At 44.1% G+C, this 24,939-nt stretch overlaps 1 protein-coding gene across 2 annotated transcripts in view; it reads left to right on the top strand.

Annotated features, from left to right (window-relative positions):
• Positions 1-388: 388 nt before the first annotated feature.
• Positions 389-24,939, top strand: part of CSGALNACT2 (chondroitin sulfate N-acetylgalactosaminyltransferase 2) — a 40,331-nt gene continuing 15,780 nt past the window's right edge. For both annotated transcript variants that reach the window (XM_064145418.1, XM_064145419.1), the window contains exons 1-2: positions 389-434; positions 18,647-19,878. In XM_064145418.1, the coding sequence (XP_064001488.1) occupies positions 19,215-19,878 (664 nt within the window). In that variant the 5' untranslated portion in view covers positions 389-434; positions 18,647-19,214. The remainder of the gene's footprint in view (positions 435-18,646; positions 19,879-24,939) is intronic.

Raw genomic sequence — 24,939 nt, 5'->3', positions numbered from 1 at the left:
CGCTGACGCGCGTGTTCGGCGCACTCCTAGCGCCAGTGCCCGAGGTGCCCTCGGTGCCCTCAGCCTCCAGATGCGTGCAGAACGGGCACGGCCTGACGCCGCCCGGGGCGCTGGTAGGGCGGGAGGAAGGGAGCTCGCAGAACCCCCGCGCAGCCCCCCCGGCCTCTCCCTGCCACCGTTCGAGCCGCCTTAGCGGCCATTCGGCAGCGGCCTCGCCGAGCACCCTCCCGCGGGCAGACTGGACCGCACGGCCATGTGCGGTAGGCAGCCTGGCTCTCACAGTGCAGCCGCGGCCGGTCGAGCGCGTCCCCGCCCCGGGGGCGGTCGGGGGCGGCCGGTGCCGTCCCCTTTAAGGGCCGCGGCGGAGAGGCCCCGCCCGCTCGTTTCCTAGCGCACAGGAAGTGGGGACGCGGCTCCGTGCCGGGGCCCGCCCGGTGAGTACGGCCGTCCCGCGCCCCTCTACCGCCTCCGCGCCTCCTGCCCATCGCGCTCGGCACCTCCGTCCCTCCCCGCCTCGCTGCGCTCCTCACCCGGCTCCTCTTTCCCTCACCTCCCCACCGCTTTCGGGCTGCTGAGGGAGCTGGCCCGCGGCCGCCTCCCTGTCGTCGGGGGAAGGTGCCGAGCAGCGCTCCCGGAGCCCGGCCGGCGAGTAGCGGCATCGCGGCGGGTCCGTTCCCATCTTCTGGCCTGGGCGGCGCGGAAGGGGGTTGGGGGGAGGGGGTGCGCTCCGCGGGTGGCAGCGACTGTGCTTGGGGTATAAGCAGCTGGAATATCTGAGCTGGGCTGTTCCTAATCGCCCGCGTGGTGGGGGCCTGGGCAACCTTTCTCGGTTTACCGTTACTTCAGAAATAAAACTGCTCTTTTTTTTCCTGCTCGGCGTTGCGTTGCCATTGTGTTAAGTGCTCTGGAGAGTGCCTTTTTGTAATCGCATCATCTGGGGACAGCGTCGGAAATGCGGTTGGGGTTGCATCTCCACGGGAGCATCGTGGCTGGCAGCGGGCGGGATTGGTAATAGGGCGCAAAGCTGGAGCGGTCGGAGCGTTGCTTTCCTGTGCCAGTGCTTGTGCTGGGTGGGGATTGCGTTTTAGCTTGCCCAAACGGCTGCAGCACCAAATTCATTCCGCAGGCAGCCCCTCTTAAATAAAAACATTAGATCATAAAATTGTTACCAGTTGATTAATCTTGAAATCAACTTACCTACAGGAGGAATACTAAAGGAGAAATGGAGGCTGCAATAAGACAGTTTTTAAGCTTAAAAAGCTGCGGAAAGTTAAACTTGGTATTAAATGTTTTTTGAGTGAAGTATAATCCAGCTCTGCCTAATTACTTTGTTTTCTGTGGGTTTGGACTTTGTGTTTTTCTGTTCAAGTCCCTCTGTCAGGCAGCAGTTGGGACACTAAGCGTGTAGATGGTGGATAGGGACTAAGTACTCTGTTGGACCGGTGGGTGAAGTGGAAGAGCTGCAGGGGAAAAAAAAATACAGTTGTTTTAATACAGTGAGTATCTCTCAAGCCAAGGTGCTGAGGTCATACAGTAAAAGTTCGTTGTTGTTTGGTTGGTTTGGTTTCTCTTGTAAGTGCCAGGACAGTTGCTTATTTTCTGGCGTGCGCTAGCTGAGATTTCCTATCTTGCTTCTGTGTGTTGGAAGGAAAACTTCTGGCTTCCCATTCGTTATTAGCTAGATGGTGGCTTCTCAAACACTGTCAAAGACAGTGACTTGGAAAGGTTCCTAGTAGCTGTCAGTGAAGATAGATGCTTCGTGCGGACTGGGGTGTTGTTTGTAGGCCTCAGTTGCACCCTAAGGCTTATAGGAGGCTCTTGCCAGTAAGCCTTTGTTGTAGTGATCGGGAGAGCTGCATGGAGTGCTGCTGCCGCACCGCTGTCCTCAAGCACTGGTAGTCGGAGAATGGAAGGACAAACTGATTCTCAAGCACAGGATTATACAACACAAGTAGAAATTGTTTTAAGTGTCTGATCCTGGAGGAAACCTATGAAAGTTGCAGTGTAATTAAAATCAGCCAATCATGGATAGTTCTTCACCATCTTAATCCTTCCGAAGTCTTCCTCGTGCTGGAAGAGGGGGGAAATAAGAAACTGATTGCTCCAAACCTTTCATTAAGGCAGCTGCATCACGGTTGAAGTTGCACCAAGTTATTCTTGAATTTAAATGATTCGCTTTTAAGTCCAGCCCCAGGGTATGACTCTTCCCAAGTCAGTGAAAACCATAGTGTCTGAGGGCTTAGTTAAATGATAAGTAATTGTGGTCTGTTGCCAAGAAAACCCACAAATATATCTGGCACGACACTTTCTACCCCTGCACCGCAGACTGCTACTTCTGTGCTCCCCAGAAGTGATCTGTGAACCTCCTTGTAAAAAAGGATCACTCAAATGGCCCAAACTTTTAAAAGAAAGACAACCAATCTTGAAAGGGGAGGGTGTGAGAAATATGAGGCCTTTTTTTTTTTAACTGCAGAAAACAAATTGCACAATTTTGTTCTTAACTCTGAAACAGTCATTATGAAGCAAGCCTCATGACTTGCAATGTTTTCTCTTCAAATAATGCCAAAGCAGGATCATGGAGGTGAGATGAAACTCTGACTTCAGGTAAAGATTTGGGTGGCACAGCAACTCATGATGTGCTTGCCTTTAAGCTCAGTTTTCTTCTGCCCTCTTAAAGGACCAGCCTGCTAGATTAAAAATATGGGAAGAGACCATGACAGTCCTTTTTCTGGAAATATTTTTATATATATATATATATATATGTACACACACAGGGATTTCAAGCACAAGACTGTCTTAAATAGTCTTTTAAGAAGTTCTCAAAGGACATAATGCACAGAAAACATTTCAGCAGCAGAGTAAATTTTATTACCAATGAAATGCTGTGCAACTAATTACTTTTTTTCAGACTTAGTGCTGGAAATGGGACAATGAAATTGTAACTTAGGAGGTGTTAAAAATGTAGTTTTTCTGATGAAATGGGAATATAGCTTTACTTGTGAATTAACAGCTCACCTAAGAAGACTTTGCAAAAGGGCATTTCTGGTTATCTGCTGCCTGATCACCATTTTTAACGGTGATTAGAAAATCTCTGCATTTCCTTTAATGCTATAATAGAAAAATCTGAAAGTATATAATAACTTTAATACTTTTAATTTATTTTACGAAGCTCTTAGGGGAAAAAAAATTCACACACCAAAAAAAAAAAAAAAACCCATAAAAAAACTTCACACCAAAAAAAAACCAACATAAAAAAAACTTCACACCAAAAACCACCAAACCCCAAATAAAAAAAAAAAAAAAAAAAAAAAAAAAAAAAAAACCATCAGGAAAAAAACCAAAACAAAACAAAAAACCCAGAACAACAACCCACAAATATTTCCAAAGGCAGGAACGGTGCTGCAGGTTGCATCTCTCCTTGTCCTGAATGCCTTCTGGTGCAAAAAAAGTGGGAAAGGGTGCGTTTTAGGTGCATATGGTTGTTGCTTTCTTCTAAGCTTAAGTTCTAAAGTTTCTATGTTGAGGCTGTGGATATCTTGCTTTTTCCTATATATGCAGACAGTGATGGCTTAGCTTAATAGCTTTTATGTATCTTAACATCTAATGAAATTGGTAGTTCTGATGGTCAGTGCTGGCTGAGAAAGGTTGAAGCTTGGGGTTTTTTTCCTCCAGTAGCTAAATGTTAGTTTCAGGCTGTATGTAGCTAAAGAGCAGAGGTTGTATGGAAAAGAAAAATAAGCTCTTTCTTTTTTTCTGTAATCCTGGAAGATTCTCCTGGACATGGAAATAGGATGTACTGAAATACAGTGAGAAACTTGTACTCATTCTGTGCTGGCACTACGCTTCTCTTGTGTGTGGTCAGGCTGGCAGGAGATATGCCACAGTTTTAGAGTGGAGTATGGTGAGAAGAGGATCTTGGCCTGATGTCTGCTTTACCTTACCTGGTTTTAAAGGCGTTTCCCAGTCACAAACTAAGAGCTCTAAAACTCTGTTAGTAAGTTGGTAAAGCTGGGGAGCCGTTGCAGGTGCTGGGAGTGCCAGTGTGAGCTCCGGGAAGGGAATCAGTGAAGTGTCAGTATTTAAAGGCGTTTCCCAGTCACAAACTAAGAGCCCTAGAACTCTGTTAGTAAGTTGGTAAAGCTGGGGAGCCGTTGCAGGTGCTGGGAGTGCCGATGTGAGCTCCGGGAAGGGAATCAGCGGTCAGTATTTCGAAGGGAAGTTCATAGCAGCCAGGTATGACTTGCAGCAGGGAAACTCTTGTGTGAGGAAGTCTTGTGCGTACCTTTTTTGAAATCTAACCATTTCCTGCCATTCTTAGTCATCTCCAACTGTAATAAAAAACAACCACAGCCACTGGCCTCTTTACTCAGTAGTGCCTGCCTGCAGCACAGTGCTCTTGGGTCTGATTGCTTCCTTTGGCCCTTAGTGTGATCCTAGGAAGTTCCTGCTCTGGACTCTCTGCTTTGGCCATGCAGTTGATAGGTGCATTTGAGTATGTGTTGTTGGCAGCTGTGTTGGTGGGTGACAGAGCAGGGGTGCTTGTGTTTTTCTTTCATTTTTTTCCTCCTTCATATTATACAAGTCTTTTACTGGGGAAGTGGGTGGGTGATAAAGGGCAGATCGATCTTACTTTGTTTTCCTGCCCTTTCTTCCTCCTTACTAAGCAGTGCTGTTTCACTAGTGAAGCAGCTTCAGGAAGGAGATCCTTCTCTTGTATGGTATGGGGCTTTCTGGTAGGGATGTCACTCAAGGCTGCTGTCTGGAGGGGCAGCATCGTGTGTGTCCTTCTGGTATTGAGAGTATTCCCATCAACACCTGTGCTGTGGGCAGAAGTGACTTAAGTTGTCAATTAATGCACTACTTCAATAAATGGAGGGGTAAGAATATCTGCTGAGGGGAGTTTGAGTGCAAATACATAATAGGTGACTAAGGAAAACTGCAAGCCTCAAGTAGCACAGCTGTCTCGGCAGCATAGGGATGGCTGGACTGACAGTGGGAGCAGGTTGAGTGTGCAGACTCATTTGATACTTGTTCTTCCAAAAAACGGAGTGAGCTAATTTTACACTTCTCTGGTGTATCACAGGGAATTTCTGTTAAAGGGAACTTAATTCCAGCTGTAGGACAGGAGCGAAATACTTTCATGGCTAATGAATCCTGTGGACTTGGGTCCTGACACAGGCAGCAGTCCTCTCACTGGAGTGAACATAATTCAAGACTGATGTGTTCAAAGGTAAAACAATACAGTGCAGAGCAGTTAGGAGTTAAAGGCAGGTTTAGAAATAGAATACTAGCTTGTATTAAAAATGTCCAAGTCAATTTGATAAAAAGCTTAAGAGTTTCTTTTTTTCTATATAGGTATCTGCTTATTGTATTTTGACAGGTGAACATCAATCAGAAAAGGAGGTTAACGTGTCTGCACTGTTAATCAAACTTTTTGTCAAGCTGGTAGATCAGTACTTTCATAAAAGGTTAAACCTGTAGGACACCTGGGTTTTCAAACAAGTTGTCTACAAAGCTAGCCTAGCTGTGTGTTAACGTCAGGGTTTAGAAATCAGGATGGCTAGTCCCAGATACTGTTGTAAGGAAAAAAGATCCCTAAGATTTTCCCAGATGCTAGCTGCAAGAGAAGGACGAGGAAGGACAGTTTCTGGCTTGCAGCTGTGTAGTTGCAGGAAGCAGTGAGGGTTTAAAGCCGATGGCTGAAGTGCTACTGTACAGAGATACAGCCAATACTGTTTGTAGATGTTGTGGGTATGCCCTTTGACATTTAGTGTGATAGTTAATTATACCAAGGTAGCTAACCAGGCAGATTTTGTGCCACTGCAGTGTGTGTGTCGCTGTTTGCAGGGGAGTAGCTTCTCTGTAGAAACAGCAGAAATAATGCTCCATGTCTGGGTTGAGTTAGTGTTGATGTTGCAAGGGCAAGCATTGAGCAGTGAGCACAGAAGGTAACCAAGGCTCATAGGGAGCACCGCTGTAGTAAAGCAGTGAAATGCATTAAACCAGAGCAACTTAGGTGTTTTGAAACACACTCTGAAAATACAAATTGCTAGTTTTGAGTACAGTTCAGAGTCTCTGGAATTATATGGAGGGTCAGTTCATCAGTTTCTGTGAAATAAAGTCTGTCCTGGAGGAGTGTTTTGAGTGATAGCTTTCAAGTAAGTTGTGGTAGCACTTCTGCTGTCTCTTACAGGCTTCCTCAAGCAGTGATGTCAAAAGTGATTAGACACTTGTAAGCACTGTTGATACTACTTCCAGCCCCAGGGGCAGCAGATAGTTTCCATGCCTTTCTACTGCTCTGAGAGAGTGTAAATTAAGGCTGCTGGGTGATAGTAGTTTAGTCTGTCTTTCATATGATCTGGGAATTTCTGATTAGAGGAGAAGTCTTCTGAAGAAGATGCATACAATCTGAAAAGTTGCAGGATGTGTGTGGGTTGTGGTTGGCACTGGCTGGACAGAGGCTGGCATGCCTAGCATGCCTCTTCACAACACAGCCTGGAAGAAGTGCTCCACGAAGATGTCTGGGCAGGACAAACTGCCCCAGTGATCCCAGTGTGGGGAAATCAGGCTGAGTTTTAACATCCAGAATGCTGTGTTAGATTCTGCTAAGTGATACTAAGCATGCTTCTTGATTTTTTTTTCAGATTTCAGACATAATGTAGTGATGCTGAATTTTGTACATGTAATGCTTAAGAGTTGCTTCTTGATTGTGTAAGGTCCTGAGCTTCTATTATTAGAGTTCTGCCTAGCTAGATGTAGAGTTGGAAGTGTGATAGGGATTCGAACTGACTGTCTGGATGGACACAAGAAAGTGAAGAAACTTGAAAGCAGTGTTCAAATAGCATAGTAGAAAATGCTGCCAACAGGACCGTGCAGTGTGTCATAGAATCATAGAATCCATCAGGTGGGAAGAGACCTCCAAGGTCATCCAGTCCAACCTAGCACCCAGCCCTAGCCACTCAACTAGACCATGACACTAAATGCCTCAGCCAGGCTTTGCTTGAACACCTCCAGGGATGGCGACTCCACCACCTCCCTGGGCAGCCCATTCCAATGCCAATCACTCTCTCTGCCAACAACTCCCTCCTAACATCCAGCCTATACCTCCCCTGGCACAATTTGAGACTGTGTCCCCTTGTTCTATTGCTGGTTGTCTGGCAGAAGAGACCAACCCCCACCTGGCTACAGCCTCCCTTCAGGTTGTAGACAGCAATGAGGTCCCCCCTGAGCCTCCTCTTCTCTAGGCTAAACACCCCCAGCTCCCTCAGCCTCTCCTCATAGGGTTTGTGTTCCAGGCCCCTCACCAGTTTTGTCGCCCTTCTCTGGACACCTTCCAGCACCTCAGCGTCTCTCTTGAATAGTTTGTGGGACAAGTCTGTGAGGCAAGACTAGTGAAAAATGAATAAATAGTGGAATATGGCCACAACAGAAGAATGACATAAAGAACCTGCAGAAATGCCACACACTTTCAGAGAAACATCATCTCATTCTGAAGAGGATGAAAGATAGTCCAAGCGATTCAAAGGCTCAAGGGACTTGAAAACAAAACCAAGAGATGGAGCAGGGTGGTGCAAAGCAAGTGGTGTTTCTGTTTTCAGCACAACACACCTTTAAAAAGCAGAGTATCGAGCTAGATCTGCCAAGCTGATAGCTACTCAGCTTTCAGTGAAGCCTGCTATTGCAAGTTCTTTAAAAGTGGGTTTATCTTTAGTTGTATCAAACTGAAAAATGACAGATGACATAAGTGCATCTAGCTGTGCTTTTGGAACGCACCAGATGTTTCTCAGTTGTTTGGCATCCAGCTTTCACTTCTGGTGACATATTTGTGGGTGATTTTACTATGCTGAGTGCAGAACCTGTGCTGCTGCACTAATTTTTAGCCATTCTGAAAACCTGTGAGTTCTGTTTTTCCTTCCATCTTGGATTCATGGACTGAAGACTAGCCAGGTGAGCCCAGCTTTGAATAACCCATGTGAACTTAAGCTGGCTGAATTAATTCATTGAAGAAAAACTCCAGGGGGTGATTGATTCTCAAAGCAGCATTTTTCTCACGATTTTTATATCAAAATGCATTTTAAAGTGGTCTTAGATATTTTTGTAACTTTTAAGCCAAACTAGCAGTTGCTCAAACTGCACAGAAATAGCTTCCAGTCATCATTTCAGTTGTATTGCTCTTCAGACTTATAGTGAGTATAGCACTGCACACAGTCAACAGTAAAAAGAGATTTCTACACAAATATTGTTTTATCCAGGGTTCCCTCCCAAGATTTGGCAGTAAATCGTAACTTGAGTGAGAATGATGCTGTGCTAGTGCTTGGTACACAGTTTTCCAGTGAAGTTTTAAAATTAAATCTAAATTAATTGCCTTTATATGTTTCTGCTTTTACAGCAGATATTAATAGAAGCCTGAAAGTCTTTTTAAGAAAATCCTGTACACTTGAGAATTCAGCTTCTCACTGTTTTCACTTCAACTGCTACAGCTTCACCCTAAGCTGGGCTTCCACCTCTTTGAAAATAGTATAGGTCTTACCACAGAAAAGGAAAACAAAGAAACAAACCAAAAAAGAACATATCCACAGAACTAAGTCTCAGTTTTGGTTGGTTGGTTCTCAGCTGCTGTGCAACTATTTGAAAGAACACCTTGGCTGAAACCTGTTCTTTCCCATCACTTCCTTTCATAGGGTAAAAAGGCAATCTGTTCTACCTTTGAGAGCCTCAAAGTGAATCTGATTTGTTCTACAGCATTTTCAGATTCGTTTTCCAAGTGTAAGAAAACTGGATCATGACTTCTTTCCTTACCTCCCACAGCGGAACTCTTCCACTGGCTCTGTGTGTTGACTTGAATGACAACTAACATAAAAAATCAGTTTACATATATTGGCACATATGTTTTCACTATGCTCAGGGAACAGTAGCTATGTTGTCTCTGTACATAAAGAGAGAGATAATAACTAATGTGAGAAAACAGGAGATGTTTTGGTGCTGAGAATGGAGTTGGATATGATGCTTGCGTGAAGCAATTCCAGGAAAGCCACATCTTGTTGAGCTGGGGGTTTGCTTGCTGCCATTTCTACAATGGACAGTTTCAGTCATGCTCAGTGTTTGGGTATGTTGAGGAATGACAAATGGCTTCAGTGAGAATGTAGGCATGCTGCACAAGTGCTGTGCATCTGAGTGGGATAGCATCAGTAGTTAACTTTTCTGTTGCGTTTTGCTGGAGCATGTTTGTTTTGTATAACTGAAGTATTTATCTGGAGCCTTTCAGGATGTTCAGACACTTTGTATGTCTAAAGAGTGTTTTAACTTTCCTTATTCACTGCATGGTGATGCCATTTAAATGCAACTGTCTTTTTTTCTGTCCTTACAAAACAGACTGTTTCTTGTTCAAAGGACTCCTATAGCAATTATGTTTTGACAAGTACAGGGCATTGTCAGTTTTGTTTCTTCCTGCTGCAGCTGTTTCCCTGTAATACTGAACAGAGTATAAGGAGTATAGGAGGAAGTTGTTGGCAGAGAGAGTGGTTGGCATTGGAATGGGCTGCCCAGGGAGGTGGTGGAGTCAGCATCCCTGGAGGTGCTCAAGAGGAGACTGGATGAGGCACTCAGTGCCATGGTCTAGTTGACTGGCTAGGGCTGGGTGCTAGGTTGGACTGGATGATCTTGGAGGTCTCTTCCAACCTCATTGATTCTATGATTCTGTGATTTTGCTGTGTGTGCTCTAACAGACTACTGTGAATCTTGGAAGGCAGGCTAAAGTTGCTCTAAGAACCACGATTTAGTTTTGCTTAAACTATTGTCTTCAACTACATAGCATCTTTTTACTGTTGGCTGTGTGCAGTGCTATACACACTGGAGGTTCTGCCAGCCTTCTCTGAGCAGGCCTTAGCACTGCCACCAGTTGGTGTGGTGTGCCCTGGAACAGGAGCCCACTGCAATGCATATAACTTACGCAGTCCCTGATGGAGAGTATCTTGTTAAGGGAATTGCAAGGCATGTGGTAAAAGTGGATACTTGCCTAATGCTCATGTGAAAAGCAGCATTGCTTACAAGGTGTTAGGAGTAGCAGGAGAAAGTGCTTCCCTCATAACTGTACTAAAGTAGTGGTGCGTTTGTTCCTGTTTCTAGGTTGAGCTTTAGCAACCACTTAGGTAAGCAAAGTAAGTGTGGTCATACAACACTCCTCTTCCTTTAATTCCTTCCCTTACCATGAAGGGAAGAAGACTTGCTTCTCAAAGTTTGGAATTTGAGGGGGTTTTGCTGAATTTAGAAGGAGGAATAGTGCCAACAGCAGTGCAGAAAGCCACAGACAAAAGAGTTTAAACTAGAGAAAAAGGTGCGTAAAATAGACAAATTGTTTCTCTTACGGTAGCTGGAGGTAGTGAGTCTTTCAGGAGAGCTACTCAGTAATACTTTTTAATCAAGCAAACAAAACTCTTCAGGTAGTCTTGCCTAGAACATTTTGCCTAGCATCTGTCTTGCCAAGCAGATGGCTCTCTTTCTAATGAACAGTATAGCCAGTGTAAGCTGACTTCTGTTTCCTGGCCTTATCTGAAATGGGATAGTACCCACTAGCAGAGTTAAGGTGGAGCTGGCTTGGTTTCAGGTTCCAATTTCAATTCAGCACTTTCCAGACAAATGGACTCGCTCTGGCTTCTCTGAAGCCAAAGTAGGGCTCCTATTCATAAGCTCATTGCTTACTTTAGATTAGGCATAAAGTAAATAACGTGAATGATGTTGCTCTTTCATTTGTCCTCTTAACTGTGTAATGGATTTGGGTGTCAGTAGGAGCAACACATTTTGTGACAAAGGATAACTTGCTTACTTCTGTAACTTAGAGGAGATAAAAGTGCTTCAGCAAAAGGCCCTTTCCCCCCTTGTTATTTCACAGTAGATGATGTAAGAAATGCACTTCAGTACAGCTGTTTCCCTCAGTTGAGGATGACAGCATGATGACTTTTCCCAGGGACTACTGTGGCAAGAATTCCATCATTTCTAGATTCTTGGTTATCACCTTCTGCTTGCTTTCTCTGAGAAGAGAGATGATTAAACCATATTATTTCCAATTTTATTGGCTTGAGATGCTGATTTCTCATTTGGTCTTGTATGTGAGAAGTGAGGAAGGAGCACGTGGTGCAGAGGCAGGCTGAGTCCCTTGCGTAGCCCTGGCAGTCAGTGTTGCTACTGTAAAAACACACCAGTGAATTCTACTCCAAGTGAGGCAGGAATTGCAGGAGAGTTTGGGAAGGCTGTAAGAAGATCTTTGTAAGATAAGCCTAAGTAGGCTTGATCTCTTGATGGTTGAACTCCACTATTAAAATGAAATTCTGCTCTTTTCTGAGTTTCCCTCTTAAGGTTATGATAAAGTTTGCTGCTTCAGTGGCATCTCCTGAAAAGTTTAAACAGGATCTGATCCTAGAAAAAGGCAGAATTTCTTATCAAAGTCTCCCATTAGCGTTAAGAGTTGTTGCATGAAGAAGGGAGGTAAGAAACCTTGCATCTTCCCCATGTACTGCCATCTCTAATATGATAGTGGGAACTTGTGGAGGGCTGGTCTTAACTCTTTTTATTATTATTATTTGACCATAGTATTTCTACTGGCAAAAATACGATGCTGCTTTTGTGAAATGAACCAGTTGCATAGGGAATATTATTTATTGAGCAATAAGTCTTGTGACTTGTCACCCATCACTGAAGTAACTTTTTCCTACAGGTTCCCATGCCGGAGTTACTTGTTCCTAGTGTACTCCTGAGTACTACTGTGATCCTTATGCCAAAGGCATGGGGGGTTTGCTATCCAGCTGAGGAACTAACCAGTTACCTGAAGTTACCTACTGCAGATCTGCTTGAGCATCATTCATCACAGGCTGTTCATAATGCACACAGCAGTTCTGGTGTTGGGTGTGTGATGGGTCGTTGTCCATAATTAAAACCAAAGTAATCAGTGATCAGACATTGTTGTCCCCCTGCCCCACCGTGGGACTTGAGCTTTGGCAGTGTTTGCCAGTTGGAGTTTGTAACGAAGAAAGCTGAGGCAGACAAACCCGAGTGAACAGGAGCAGTGCTAAATTGATAGCTTAGCATTGTCCTGGATTGTGAGCAGGCAGGTGAGGCTAGCTGCAGTGGCAGAGAAGAGTGCGTGGTCTGATACTGCTTGGAGTCTGCCACCTGACTGATGGACCTGAGCTGCCCAATGCAGCCATGTTCATAGTAGTCAATCAAGGGGAGCTGATTTGCTTGTAAGAATTAAGGATCACAGATTTTGGGGTTGAGCTAGATACGATGGAGAGATGATTCTGTTACATAGTCTCCCAAGGCAGATGTCTCATTGTTTTGGTCTTTTTAACTCTTGGACTTCTGTTTCGGTGTCTGGAAAACTCAGTGCATAATCTGTGCTGTCCTATTGAGGAGTGTTGCTTTGTCTTAGACAGTGTTGTCCACAGGAGCATGCAAAGGCAGTGTGCCATATGGTGAGAATGCTGGGAAAGTAGGGAGGAGGACATGGGGAAAATCTGTTGGACTCATAAGAGGTATCTGAAAATGAAAGTCACTTGTCAATTAGATAATGAGTAGTAAAACTGCAGTTGTGTGTTTATCAACTAAGCTTGCGTGTTGTGATGGAGTCAACTGGTGTATTATGCTCTAATGCTGAAAAGAAGCTGCTGCGCTTGATTTACAGTTGGCAGTGGCTGTGATGGGTACAAGCACAGCTTAGAAGTTCTTCAGCTCTAAAGTATTTTTATTTTTTGCTTTCCTGCTGATTTTCTTGAGTGTAGATCTTCTTTCCAAAATTGATAGTGGCTTTCAACTTCTTTCCTGTCCAGCCCTGTGTGTGTGTGCGTGGGTGCCTGGGAGGCAGAGCCCTGAATTCTTCTGGTGTGCTTTCTGGGTCTATATAGCTCATCAAACTGTCTAAGCAGAGATGATATGTTTCTGCATACTTGAGGTATGATTTGACTCTAGGGTTTATGCAAAGGTTGTATGGGACAGCAAAGATGGCCAGCTTGCTTTGTGTTGGTACCAGCATGTGAGAGAATAACTGTGTGCAGTGTTCCTTCAGTGTCCACAAACAATTCTGTTTGCAGTGATGCTCTTCTCACTAAGAAGGCATGTTGAAGGGATGACATTTGGTGTATAACTTGCCAAGGAGAGGAGTGTGTCTGTGGAGAGAGTTTAAGACATTGACTATCTCTGGCATCTGGGTGAAACTATGAACAATAAAATAACTATGAAAATCATCTGGAATTTCATAAGCAGCTAAACTATGACCATGTAGGGCATGCTGGATGAAAAGGACATATCTGAAGCAGAACATGCTAAAATGAGGCATGTCTGTGCAGTTTGGCACGAAGCCAGGTGTATACTGAATTAGGTCATTGCTTTAAGTGCGAATGTTTGCCTTCTTTAGAAAGACATACTCATCCTTTGCAACAAGGAAGCAAACCAGAATGCTAATATGCTTTTAAATTTGGTTTCATTATTTGTAATTAGCATGCTGGTCTCTTCCCTTGTGCTTAGAGAATAAGTGAGTTCTTTTGTAAGGCACAGAAGCATTTCCATAGTTGAATATACATAAGGCCCTGGAAAAGAATAACAACCAGTTGCTTCTGCATTGTAAAAGCCTCAGATGTCTTCTTTGGAGATCATAGGGAGTATTGCAAATAGACATTTTAAGAATCGAAGTAAAATGTCAGCATGTGCAATTCAAAGGTTTTGGACTTCACGTTTTAACACTGAAATGCTGTTCCCAGGGACTTTTCTGGGTTTGTTTATTTCCAGGTAATCTAATTGCTCTTTTTTTATAAACTTAAGCATGTTCCATGTGACACTGAATCAATTTTCCTGCTGTGGTTCTTGGGATCCTGAGTGCTTTTGCTAATTCTGGAATTTCACACCGTGTTTTCTTTTGCAGTCATCTTCTACAGCCTGGGAGAAGTTACTGAAATTCCTAGAGTAGTGCTGTGCCAGACCTAATTCAGATCAAATTTGGGTTGTGATTGTGCAACACCAGTGCTTTTCTGCAAAGAGGACAGTGAAATAAGCCCTCCTTTTCGGATGGGGTGAGAATGAAGATGCTTACTGGTTTCATTCCTCAACAAATGCAAGATGCAATCTGTCTGACTTCTTTATGATGACTCTTTTCAGCCCAATACTGGAGGAGGAAAAAAAAGAGCTGTTAGGATTTGCTCTGTGCCCGCTGCTTTAGCAAACTTAATCCCCCCTTCAGCTTTCCAGGTGCAATTTAAAATTGTCACCTTTAACATAACCAGTTGCACAGCTCCTTGCCTTTAAAGGCCACAGTGAAACTATAGTGGCTCCTTTTCATATGTTGCATGAAAACTGTCTAACTGACAAGGCCTGTATCTGTGCAAAAAGGTTGTCTTGTTAATAAGACTGCCAGTAGCTCACTAGAAAAGGGTTTCGACTAATGAGGGGATAATTAGAGCCTAAGAGGAGAGGAAGGTTGTGAGTTCCCCAGAGCCCACCATGAGGTTTGCATTGCTTCAGCAAAGGCTTATTGTTTCTCTTCCCAGAGCATCCCTTAAGGCAGTGCTCCCTAAGCAGCCCTCCAGTGTAAACAGGCGAAGTGCCAGCAGCAAAGCTCAGAAATCTGCAGTTGTTCATAATCTTTTGTTCCTGCTTTGGTGAGGCAGTGCAAGTGGGGAGTCCTTGTGGAGGCATGCTGACTTTCTTAATCCCTCCTTACTATAATGATGTACATTTGGCCTCACTTAGAGTTAAGCACAAAGTTGTTCTTTGATTGCCCATTGCTTTTGTCTGAGGGAAAAGGTAATCTCCTGGTACATTGTGTCCTCTTGACGCCACATCAGGAAATCTGTTGACACTTCTCAGACCTGAATGAAACCTAAGGGAACTTAGTGACTCATCAAAGCTGATCCCAAAGCAATTTACAGTTGAAACAAGAACTGAATAAAGGCCTACCGGGCTAATGTATCAGCTTTAGGAATGGCTGTTTATCACTTAGCAGTTACTGATTGTTTAAACCTTATGGTGGTAGGAGCTTGTGTGACTTGGGTGGCTTTTGAGGCAGAGGTTCGGTGGTAAACTAAATCTGGTTGTGCTTTGCAGCTGCAGCTACTACCTACTATCAGACTGTACTATGGTAGCCTAACTAGTCTCTTAACTACAGTCTTAAGGGGATATATCAGCTCCTGTGTCCTTGTACAAGCTTTCATTTTCTTCAGTTACCCTGTGAGGTGAGGAGAAAGGTAAAGGGAAAACATAGAGCTGTCTTCTTCATGTCCTGCTGAGCTGTAAGGCTCATCCTGCTTTCTCTAGTGGTATGTATGGTAGCAGCGTTTGTGTACACAGTGATAATGCTGTTGTTGACAGCAGTGATGAGGCTGTGCAGTGAAAAATAGTTGGGACTGGATTTGTCAGTATTTTGTGCATTGCTTAGCTTGGTCGTTTTTCAGTATGCTTTGACTGATCTAAGCTGAGCCAGCTTCTGTGTGGACTGGCTTTGCTACAGTCCAGCATTTATCTAGGTTTAAAGAAGAATGTGATTTATTTATTCATGGCTTCATTTCTTGTAGTCTTAATAAAACGAGATTTCAGGATTTTGGCCACAACAACCCCAAGCAGCGCTACAGGCTGGGGACTGAGTGGCTGAGAGCAGCCAGACAGAAAGGGACCTGGGGGTACTGGTAGAGAGTAGCTGAAGATGAGCCAGCAGTGTGCCCAGGTGGCCAAGAGAGCCAATGGCATCCTGGCCTGCATCAGGACCAGTGTGGCCAATAGGACAAGGGAGGTTATTCTTCCCCTGTACTCTGCACTGGTCAGGCCACACCTTGAGTACTGTGTCCAGTTCTGGGCCCCTCAGTTCAAGAGAGATGTTGAGGTGCTGGAAGGTGTCCAGAGAAGGGCAACAAAGCTGGTGAGGGGCCTGGAACACAAACCCTATGAGGAGAGGCTGAGGGAGCTGGGGGTGTTTAGCCTGGAGAAGAAGAGGCTCAGGGGGGACCTCATTGCTGTCTACAACTACCTGAAGGGAGGCTGTAGCCAGGTGGGGGTTGGTCTCTTCTGCCAGGCAAGCAGCAACAGAACAAGGGGACACAGTCTCAAGTTGTGCCAGGGGAAGTCTAGGCTGGATGTTAGGAGGAAGTTGTTGTCAGAGAGAGTGATTGGCATTGGAATGGGCTGCCCAGGGAGGTGGTGTAGGCACCATCCCTGGAGATGTTGAAGCAAAGCCTGGATGAGGCACTTAGTGCCATGGTCTAGTTGGCTGGCTAGGGCTGGGTGCTAGGTTGGACTGGATGATCTTGGAGGTCTCTTCCAACCTGGTTGATTCTGTGATTCTATGAAGAAATATGAAAAAAAAAGTTAGTAAAGTTTGGATTAAAGAAAGCTTAGGATGATGTGGCATCATTTCTGTAAACTGATTTTATCCTGTGGATTGTCAGGGGGGGTTTTTGTCTCACTTGATTCTCTACGTCTGGTCCTTGGTCAGTAAGTCTGAGGTTACATCTGGTGTTGATCACTATAGATATTTAACTTGCATCTCTATAATACAGTGTTTGTACACTGAGGAGTGACTAAATTCTGTGTTATTTACACTTAAAAGTACGTTGCCTCTAATGCAGCTGATACAACTGTTACTTACTTTGTACGAGACTGTCCAGGAGCTTTGAGTTCAAAAATATTTAGTTTCAGGTAATTGTTGCTTTTAAGCTGCTTTCATAAGAATTTCCACATAATGGATCTAATTTATTAGAGCAAGGTTGTCAACGGGGACATGAGCGGAGGTTGTTCAGTCTGGAGGACTGAGACTCAGGGGAGACCTCATTGCTCTCTGTAACTACCTGAAAGGAGCTTGTAGCCAGGCGGGGGTTGGTCTCTTCTGCCAGGCACCCAGTGACAGAACGGGAGGACACAGTCTCAAACTGTGCCAGGGCAGGTTTAGGCTGGACATTAGGAAGAAATTCTTCATGGAAAAAGTGATTGGCATTGGAATGGGCTGTTCGGGGAGGTGGTGGAGTCACCGTCCATGAGGATGTTTAAAAGGAGGCTGGATGAGGCACTTAGTGCAGTGGTTTAGTTAATGAGAATAGTTAGGTGATAGGTTGGACTTGATGATCCTAGAGGTCTTTTCCAACCTGGTTAACTCTGTGATGCTGTGACTTCAGCACTAGAAATACTAAACTCCTTTCAACTTCTGCTGGGCAACTTCAAGGTGTGCAGCTCTTCCAAAACTGTGTATGATATTCATACAGACTTAGGATCAGCTATCACAGGTGTTGGTGGTATGAATAAATTACTTAATCTTTCAGGCCTTGTAATTGGAGCTTCTTGCAAATGTGGATGCTGAATATCATGATACCACATGCATGAGGTACCTGGTTCTCACTAAAAGCAGTATCCTGATGCTGCAAGTAGAATGGGAGGGAGAAATGTCATAAGTATTTATGCATGGAAAAGTGTTGCAAAATGGTTGTGGTAAATCCATGGAGGTGCACTATGGAATTGTGACTGATGTGCAAGGATGGAGGAAGGTGGGGTTTGTGGCTGCTGGTGGTGTTACATAACAGTCTTTCCAGCTCCTATATAAGGACTATTGGAGTGAGCAATTTTTTTCTAATCTCATAAGCATACTGAAACTAAACTGAAGTTGTTACCAAGTCCCAGAACTTCTGCAACACAGTCAAAATACATGTAGAGCTAACAGAGTGAATAGATCATAGAATCATAGAATCAACCAGGTTGGAAGAGACCTCCAAGATCAGCCAGTCCAACCTAGCACCCAGCCCTAGCCAGTCAACCAGACCATGGCACTAAGTGCCTCATCCAGGCTTTGCTTGAACACCTCCAGGGATGGTGACTCCACCACCTCCCTGGGCAGCCCATTCCAATGCCAATCACTCTCTCTGCCAACAACTTCCTCCTAACATCCAGCCTAGACCTCCCCTGGCACATCTTGAGACTGTGTCCCCTTGTTCTGTTGCTGGTTGCCTGGCAGAAGAGACCAACCCCCACCTGGCTACAACCTCCCTTCAGGTAGTTGTAGACAGCAATGAGGTCCCCCCTGAGCCTCCTCTTCTCTAGGCTAAACAACCCCAGCTCCATTGCATCAGTCAGGAATTGGAGGGGTGAATTTGTATTTCTGTTGAATTTTACCTGTTCTGAATTGCTGCTTCTGTGAACTTTGATATTTAAATCTACAATACTTTATTAATGAGTGAATAATTATTCCATAAGTAAAGGCAAATGGAAATGTAAGCTGCTGCTTCAAAATTGTACTTGTTATTTTTAGTATTTTTTTTGTAATTTAGAGGAGCAGGAAAGGCTCAGGTTTTATTGGTGTTTTTTTCCTCCCAGAGTGGAGAAGGGGAAAAAAAAAGCCCACGAAGGAGTAGGGGACAAACAAATAAAACTTGATGAGTCTAGAACTCTTCCTGCTTGAGCTAGCCATTTGAAAAATGTATTTTGCTCCAGTGTCCATATTGCTGTCTGTCAGACACTGTGTCAAAGGGAATCACTGATGGGTAATGCAGTGGAAAGAAACACATCTTCTTTCTGCTGTTCCTACCCCTTACCTCAGCAGTCCTTTGCATCCATGTATTTTATTCGTGTGTCTACAGTGCAGCCAATGATTTGGAAGTTCTAATACACACCTTTCTTTTAATTTTAGGTTCTGTCTTCGTTTTGCTGACTCAAACCGCAGCTTCCAAGGAGAGGATGGGAAGTGGAATTAAATACTCAAGTGCCAGAAGAAAACTTAGGGCAGCCAATGAAAATTACTGTTACTAAACTGTAGGCTTCTTGGGAGAAAATGCTGCTGTTGACTCAAAGCTTTTAAAATTACTTTCCCAGACTTTCCTCACTGAACTACAAATAAGCTAAAACCCTTCATCTAGGGTTAAGTTAGGAAATGGAAATATGACTCCTTGCTGGCTGTTTTCTGTCCTCCTCTGTCTCTGCAGGGTTTTTTGTTTGGAGTAGGAAATCCAGAATAAATTGTATGGCATCAATCAAACTTACAGTTGATGGTTATGGGTGACATAGAAACACCAGATTCATCTCTCTGCTATGACACTTGATTAAGGCGAAGGCTGAAAGCTGCTCATCAACTACTTGATCAAAACTTGTAGTAACTACTGTGGTCGTGCTTTCTCTCCCTAAGGTTTGAACTCTGAGGTGATGTTGCCTGGAAGGCATGAGCAGCTAAGTCATCTTTTTGGATTGGAAACAGACATAATATGAGAATGCCCAGAAGAGGCTTAGTAATTCAAGCCAGGACTCGCTGGCTATTAGTGGGCCTTGCGCTACTATTTAGTTTGGTCTTGCTCATGTACTTGCTCGAGTGTGCTCCACAATCAGATGGTAACGGATCTTTGCCTGGTGTTGTAGGTGAAAACATGGGTAAAGAATACTATCAAGGTCTCTTGCAGGAACAAGAAGAGCATTATCAAACTCGAGCTACCAGTCTGAAACGTCAGATTGCCCAGTTAAAGCAAGAGCTTCAGGAAATGAGTGATAAATTGAAATCCCTACAGGAAAAAAAGACCCCCAAGGTCAATGGTGTGAGCTACCAGGGCACCAAAGAACAAGCATCCAATGATCTCCTAGAATTTCTTCATTCCCAGATTGACAAAGCTGAGGTGAGCATGGGGGCCAAACTGCCTAGTGAATATGGTGTCATTCCATTTGAAAGCTTCACATCCATGAAAGTATTCCAGTTGGAGATGGGACTCACTCGGCATCCAGAAGAGAAACCCGTTAGAAAGGATAAACGAGATGAATTGGTGGAAGTTATTGAGGCTGGCCTAGAAGTTATCAATAATCCAGATGAAGAAGATGCACAAGATGAAGAAGATGGAATAGGAGAGAGGCAGCTGTATAGCGAAAATGATTTCATTGAAGGTATGTTTATTCTGTGCTTTCCAGTCAGTTAACAGAATGTCACAACAGGTGACACACAAATGGTGCTTATATTTTTAGGGGTTTCACCTACTCTAATATAACCTTGAATGGTAATTTCACAGTAAGAAAGTTAAATGAGAATATTACACTTCATTACAGTGTGTTTTGTTTAGGGAGGGAAAAAAAATCCATTTCAGAAGAAAATTTTACCACAAGAAGCATACAGGGGAAGTTGAAACCTCTTAAAATAGCAAGAGATTCCTAACTGATTCTAGCTGAAGCCACTGTGACACAACTGCTCATGATACTAAATAACTGAAAGACTTCCAGTGAAACTGGTGGCAGTGGGAGGCACAAATTGATTCATCTCCCTTGGTCAGCATAGTTGAGCTATTCGGTATGAACTATTCAGGCTTCTGACTCTTGTAGAGCTGGCACAGAGAGAGAGCATTGCTAGGCTGACATGATAATGCTAGTTATGGGACTTGCTAAGATGCACAAATGTAAAGGTATGAGAGGGATTTATTCCAAAATTAATATTGTTTATTAATTTTGATATTCAGGAGTCTTGCCACAGGCCATAAATTTTAATAATAGGTTATTTGCATGGTCATGAAAAGTATTACCCAGAGGGACAAACAGGGAATCTAGAACACTTAAGAAATAACTAGCAACAATATAACAAACATTAATCCAACTATTAGAAATTGGAAAGAGAATCCTGCCATTGATACAGTTAGTCCACTAAAGAGATTCAAGAGGCTTCTGAATATTCACTCACAAAATATTATCTCTGGATTCCTGGGACTGAAGTAGAGTTTCCAGACATTACTCCAACATTTGAGGGGAGTTCTGTCAGTGTCTTAATAGCTGTCAAGGCTTCTTGCTCTTCCCAGGCTCTAACAGGGTGCTGGGAAAGAGGCAGATGATCTCTGGCCTGATCCTGGTTCCTTTTGGACTGCAGACTTGACACGGAGGCTTGCGGAGGTGCGGGCAGGATGCCTTGCAGTTGTGCAGAGAGCACAATGTTGGTAGCACTTCTTGCCACATCTTGAGGCACTTAATGCTTTCTCCTGGTAAATTTGGGGCACAGCAGGTTTCTAGGTAGCTCAAGCCTAAAACATCAGGGCTTATTACTATGTAGCAGGCAGAACATGTTGTCAGAGCAGAGCACACCGCTTGCAGCTTAGCTCCATTTATATTATTTGCCTGAGTGTAATGGCTCCTTTGCCCACAGAGGTTCATCAGAATGGTGCTTTGCCAAAACTGACCATATTAGGTGAAACCAGGTCTTGCTTACTTTTATTTGGGCAAGACATGTGCATAAACACCTGTGGGTACCTGCTTATCACTTTGGGAGGGCACATAATGGCACCAAGCCTTTGTTTTCCTCCTGCCCTTGCTTCCCCCATCAGCAGAAAGGTGGAGCAAGCCAGGACATGGTTTAGGCCTATTGGCCCTCCAAGACAGCAACCCTGAACACACTGTTACATAAAAATAGTAGTGACACCCTTTAAAAAGATGTGTTAGTGAGAATTTCTGTAGAAGTCAGCTAATGCTGATGAGGATAAGAATTATTGGAAGCTGCCCTAGTACCTTTTCTTTTATATTTGCAGTATTAAATACAGTTCATGCTGCCATTAAAACAAAAAAGTTGGGCCATGTTATAAGAGCATTACTGTAGAAGGGATTCTGGATCTGAGCAGTACTAAGCAAACACATGCTGGAGAAAAGGTACTGTTGGCCTTGAACTAATCAGTTGTTCTAAGATGATGCAGTTAGTCAGTAGCGCACCGAGTGTCTGCTTTCCACAGCTGCTGTGTTCAAAGTTTAATGCAAGTCCTCTTCATTCCAGAAGGTGGGGGAGGATGTAGAATCCACTCAGTTGTCTGAGTCTAACACAAACAGTGAGTGCAGTGTTAGGCTTTTAGTACAGTTTTCACTCACAATGATATTATTTTGTCTGGAAGCAGTCATTCTTGCAGTCATTGCTTTTTGTATTAAGTGTGCAGCTGCCTTTTCTTTACTGCCTCACATACTGCTTGTACTCATGTGGTTTTGGGTTTTTTTTTTGCAGGGGAGGTTTTGGGTTTGTTTATTGGTTTTGGTTCTTTTACTAGGCAGTTTCCTCAAGCATAGCTTAGAGGAACTGTAGAAGAAGTATGCAGCACTTGGTTTTTCTGTAGCTTGTTTGGCTGTGTTAGCAACTAGCTATAGTAATACACACCAGTGCCTCGTTTCAGATAGAAGTTGTGGGTTGTGTGGGTATTCTGTGTTTGTGTCTATGAGAATATGGCTAGCTGATTTAGACAGTGGGCCAGCAAAAAAGCAGTTGCTTCTGAGTATTAACACCTTTTCTTTTTGTTTGTTTGTAATTTGTTCTGTGGTTCCAAAACTGAGGGGCGAGAAATGGAACCAAGCAGTAGTGGTGCCTGCAGATCCCTCACCCTGCAGCCTTGTGACTGGGCTCTAGTGCATCCTCAGTTTGTTCATCCTCATTTGAGGAAAGTCACAACAGTTCTGGCAGATGACCTAAGAGCTCCACTAAATTGTTGCTGCATTAGCATTGCTCATTTCTGGAGCCTTCATCTTTGGAGACATTCAAAATTCACCTGGATGTTTTCCTGGGTGATTTACTGTAAGTGGTCTTGCTCTAACAGGGGCATTGGACTTATCTTCAGAGGTTCATGCCAACTCTGTGACTTGAAGAAAAGAGAGCATGAGTTACAGCAAAGTTTGCCACTTAAAATCTGTGTCCTCTTCACTTGCTGATGATTTTTTTACAATAAATGAGATAAGACCAGGATGAGGATTTTCTGTAATACGAAATGAGGCTGAGAAACCTTGGGTGAAGTGTGGAAGTGAAAGCTGATATTTCATCAGTTATTACATAGTCAGATTTTATGCTTAATATAGATATGATTAGTGTGGACAAACATATAATTGTGTGCTTAATATGTATAAGAGACCTCCAAGCTGACAGGAGCACAAGGTGTTAGGGGTTGGAAGGGACCCAAGGAGATCATCGAGTCCAACCCCCCTGCCAGAGCAGGACAATCCTGACACAGATCACAGAGGAACACATCCAGACAGGCCTGGAAAGTCTCCAGAGAAGAAGACTCCACAACCTCTCGGGGGAGCCTGTGCCAGTGCTCGGTGACCCTTTACAGTAAAGAAGTTCCCTCTTGTGTTGAGGCAGAACCTCTTTTGCTGCAACTTACACCCATTGCTCCTTGTCCTACCCCAGGGAGCAGTGAGCAGAGCCTGTCCCCCTCCTTCTGGCAGCCTTCAGATACTTATAAACATTTATCAAATCCCCTCTCAGTTAGGAAGAAGTTTTTCACAGAGAGAGTGATTTCCCATTGGAATGGGCTGCCCAGGGAGGTGGTGGAGGCACCGTCCCTGGGGGTCTTCAAGAAAAGACTGGATGAGGCACTCAGTGCCATGGTCTAGTTGACTGGCTAGGGCTGGGTGATAGGTTGGACTCGATGATCTTGGAGGTCTCTTCCAACCTGGTTGATTCTATGATTCTATGATTCTCTTCTCCAGACTAAGCAGCCCCAGGTCCCTCAGCCTCTCTTCATAAACCATGCCCTCCTGTCCCCTAATCATCTTCCTAGCCCTCTGCTGGACCCTCTCCTCCAGATCCCTGTCCCTCTTCAACTGGGGACCCCAAAACTGAACACGGGATTCAAGATGAGGTCTCAGAAGGACAGAGCAGAGATGGAGGAGAACCTCCCTTGATCTGCTGGACACACTCTTCCTAATACACCCCAGGATGCCATTGGCCTTCTTGGCCACAGGGGCACATTGCTGTGCCATAGTTAACTTGTTAGCCACCAGGACCCCCAGGTCCCTCTCCAGAGGGCTGCTTTCCAGCAGATCACCTCCCAGCCTGTACTAGTGGTGTTTATTATTCCTCCCCAGATGCAGGACTCTGCACTTGCCCTTGTTGAACTGGTTTTATTTTTATTCTGACTTTTAGGACTTTTTTTCTTACAAGTAATGCATATCCATCTACCAAAACTTACCCACAAAACTGTACCACAAATATAAGCTAACCTAGACACAGGCATTTTTATTGTATAGAGTTTTAGCTTTCTCCCTCAGTAGGCTAACCTTTTGTCCAGGTGTATGTTTGGATTTGGGAATTAGTCTTGTTTTTTCTCCTAGACCTGAGATACTTGACTGAAGCACTTTTTTTGGTGTGTTACATACTTTAAGTTTTATGAGGAGAGGCTGAGGGAGCTGGGGTTGTTTAGCCTGGAGAAGAGGAGGCTGAGGGGGAACCACATTGCTGTGTACAACTACCTGAAAAGAGGCTGTGGCCAGGTGGAGGTTGGTCTCTTCTCCCAGGCAAGCAGCAACAGAACAAGGGGACACAGTCTCAAGCTGTGCCAGGGGAGGTCTACGCTGGATGTTAGGAGGAAGTTGTTGGCAGAGAGAGTGATTGGCATTGGAATGGGCTGCCCAGGGAGGTGGTGGAGGCACCATCCCTGGAGGTGTTGAAGCAAAGCCTGGCTGAGGCACTTAGTGCCATGGTTTAGTTGACTGGCTAGGGCTGGGTGCTAGGTTGGCCTGGATGATCTTGGAGGTCTCTTCCAACCTGGTTGACTCTGATTCTATTAGTAAGTCATTAGAGAATGTGGTGGCTTTCTAAGTTTATAATCTTTTATCCATTAGACAATTTAACCTAATGGTGTGTTTTTGTAACCACTGAATGTCCTTCTGCAGCATTTGCATTGTCTTTGCTCACTCAGTGGAACATCACTCTTGGCTTCTAAAAGCATTAAGAACTATTTTTCTTCTTGTATTTTAGGATTTACCTGTATTGGAGTCACTTGTGACAACAAAGACTAATAACAGGAACTGAAACTTAATCTGTCATTTCTCTTTTATAAATAGACATTTCCTACATATTTTTTTTTCTGAAAAGAAAACATGAAGTCCTTCATTAGTTGCTCCAGACTGTCATGTCTTCTTGAGAAGTTGTGTTAGTCTGATACTATGTGAGTCAGAAACCTTGAAAATACTTGTTGGTAAATGGTGACCTTCATTTTG

This window comes from Pogoniulus pusillus, chromosome 6 (assembly GCF_015220805.1).
Source record: "Pogoniulus pusillus isolate bPogPus1 chromosome 6, bPogPus1.pri, whole genome shotgun sequence".
Taxonomy (NCBI): Eukaryota; Metazoa; Chordata; class Aves; order Piciformes; family Lybiidae; genus Pogoniulus; species Pogoniulus pusillus.
This window is presented reverse-complemented; position numbering and strand designations above follow the sequence as displayed.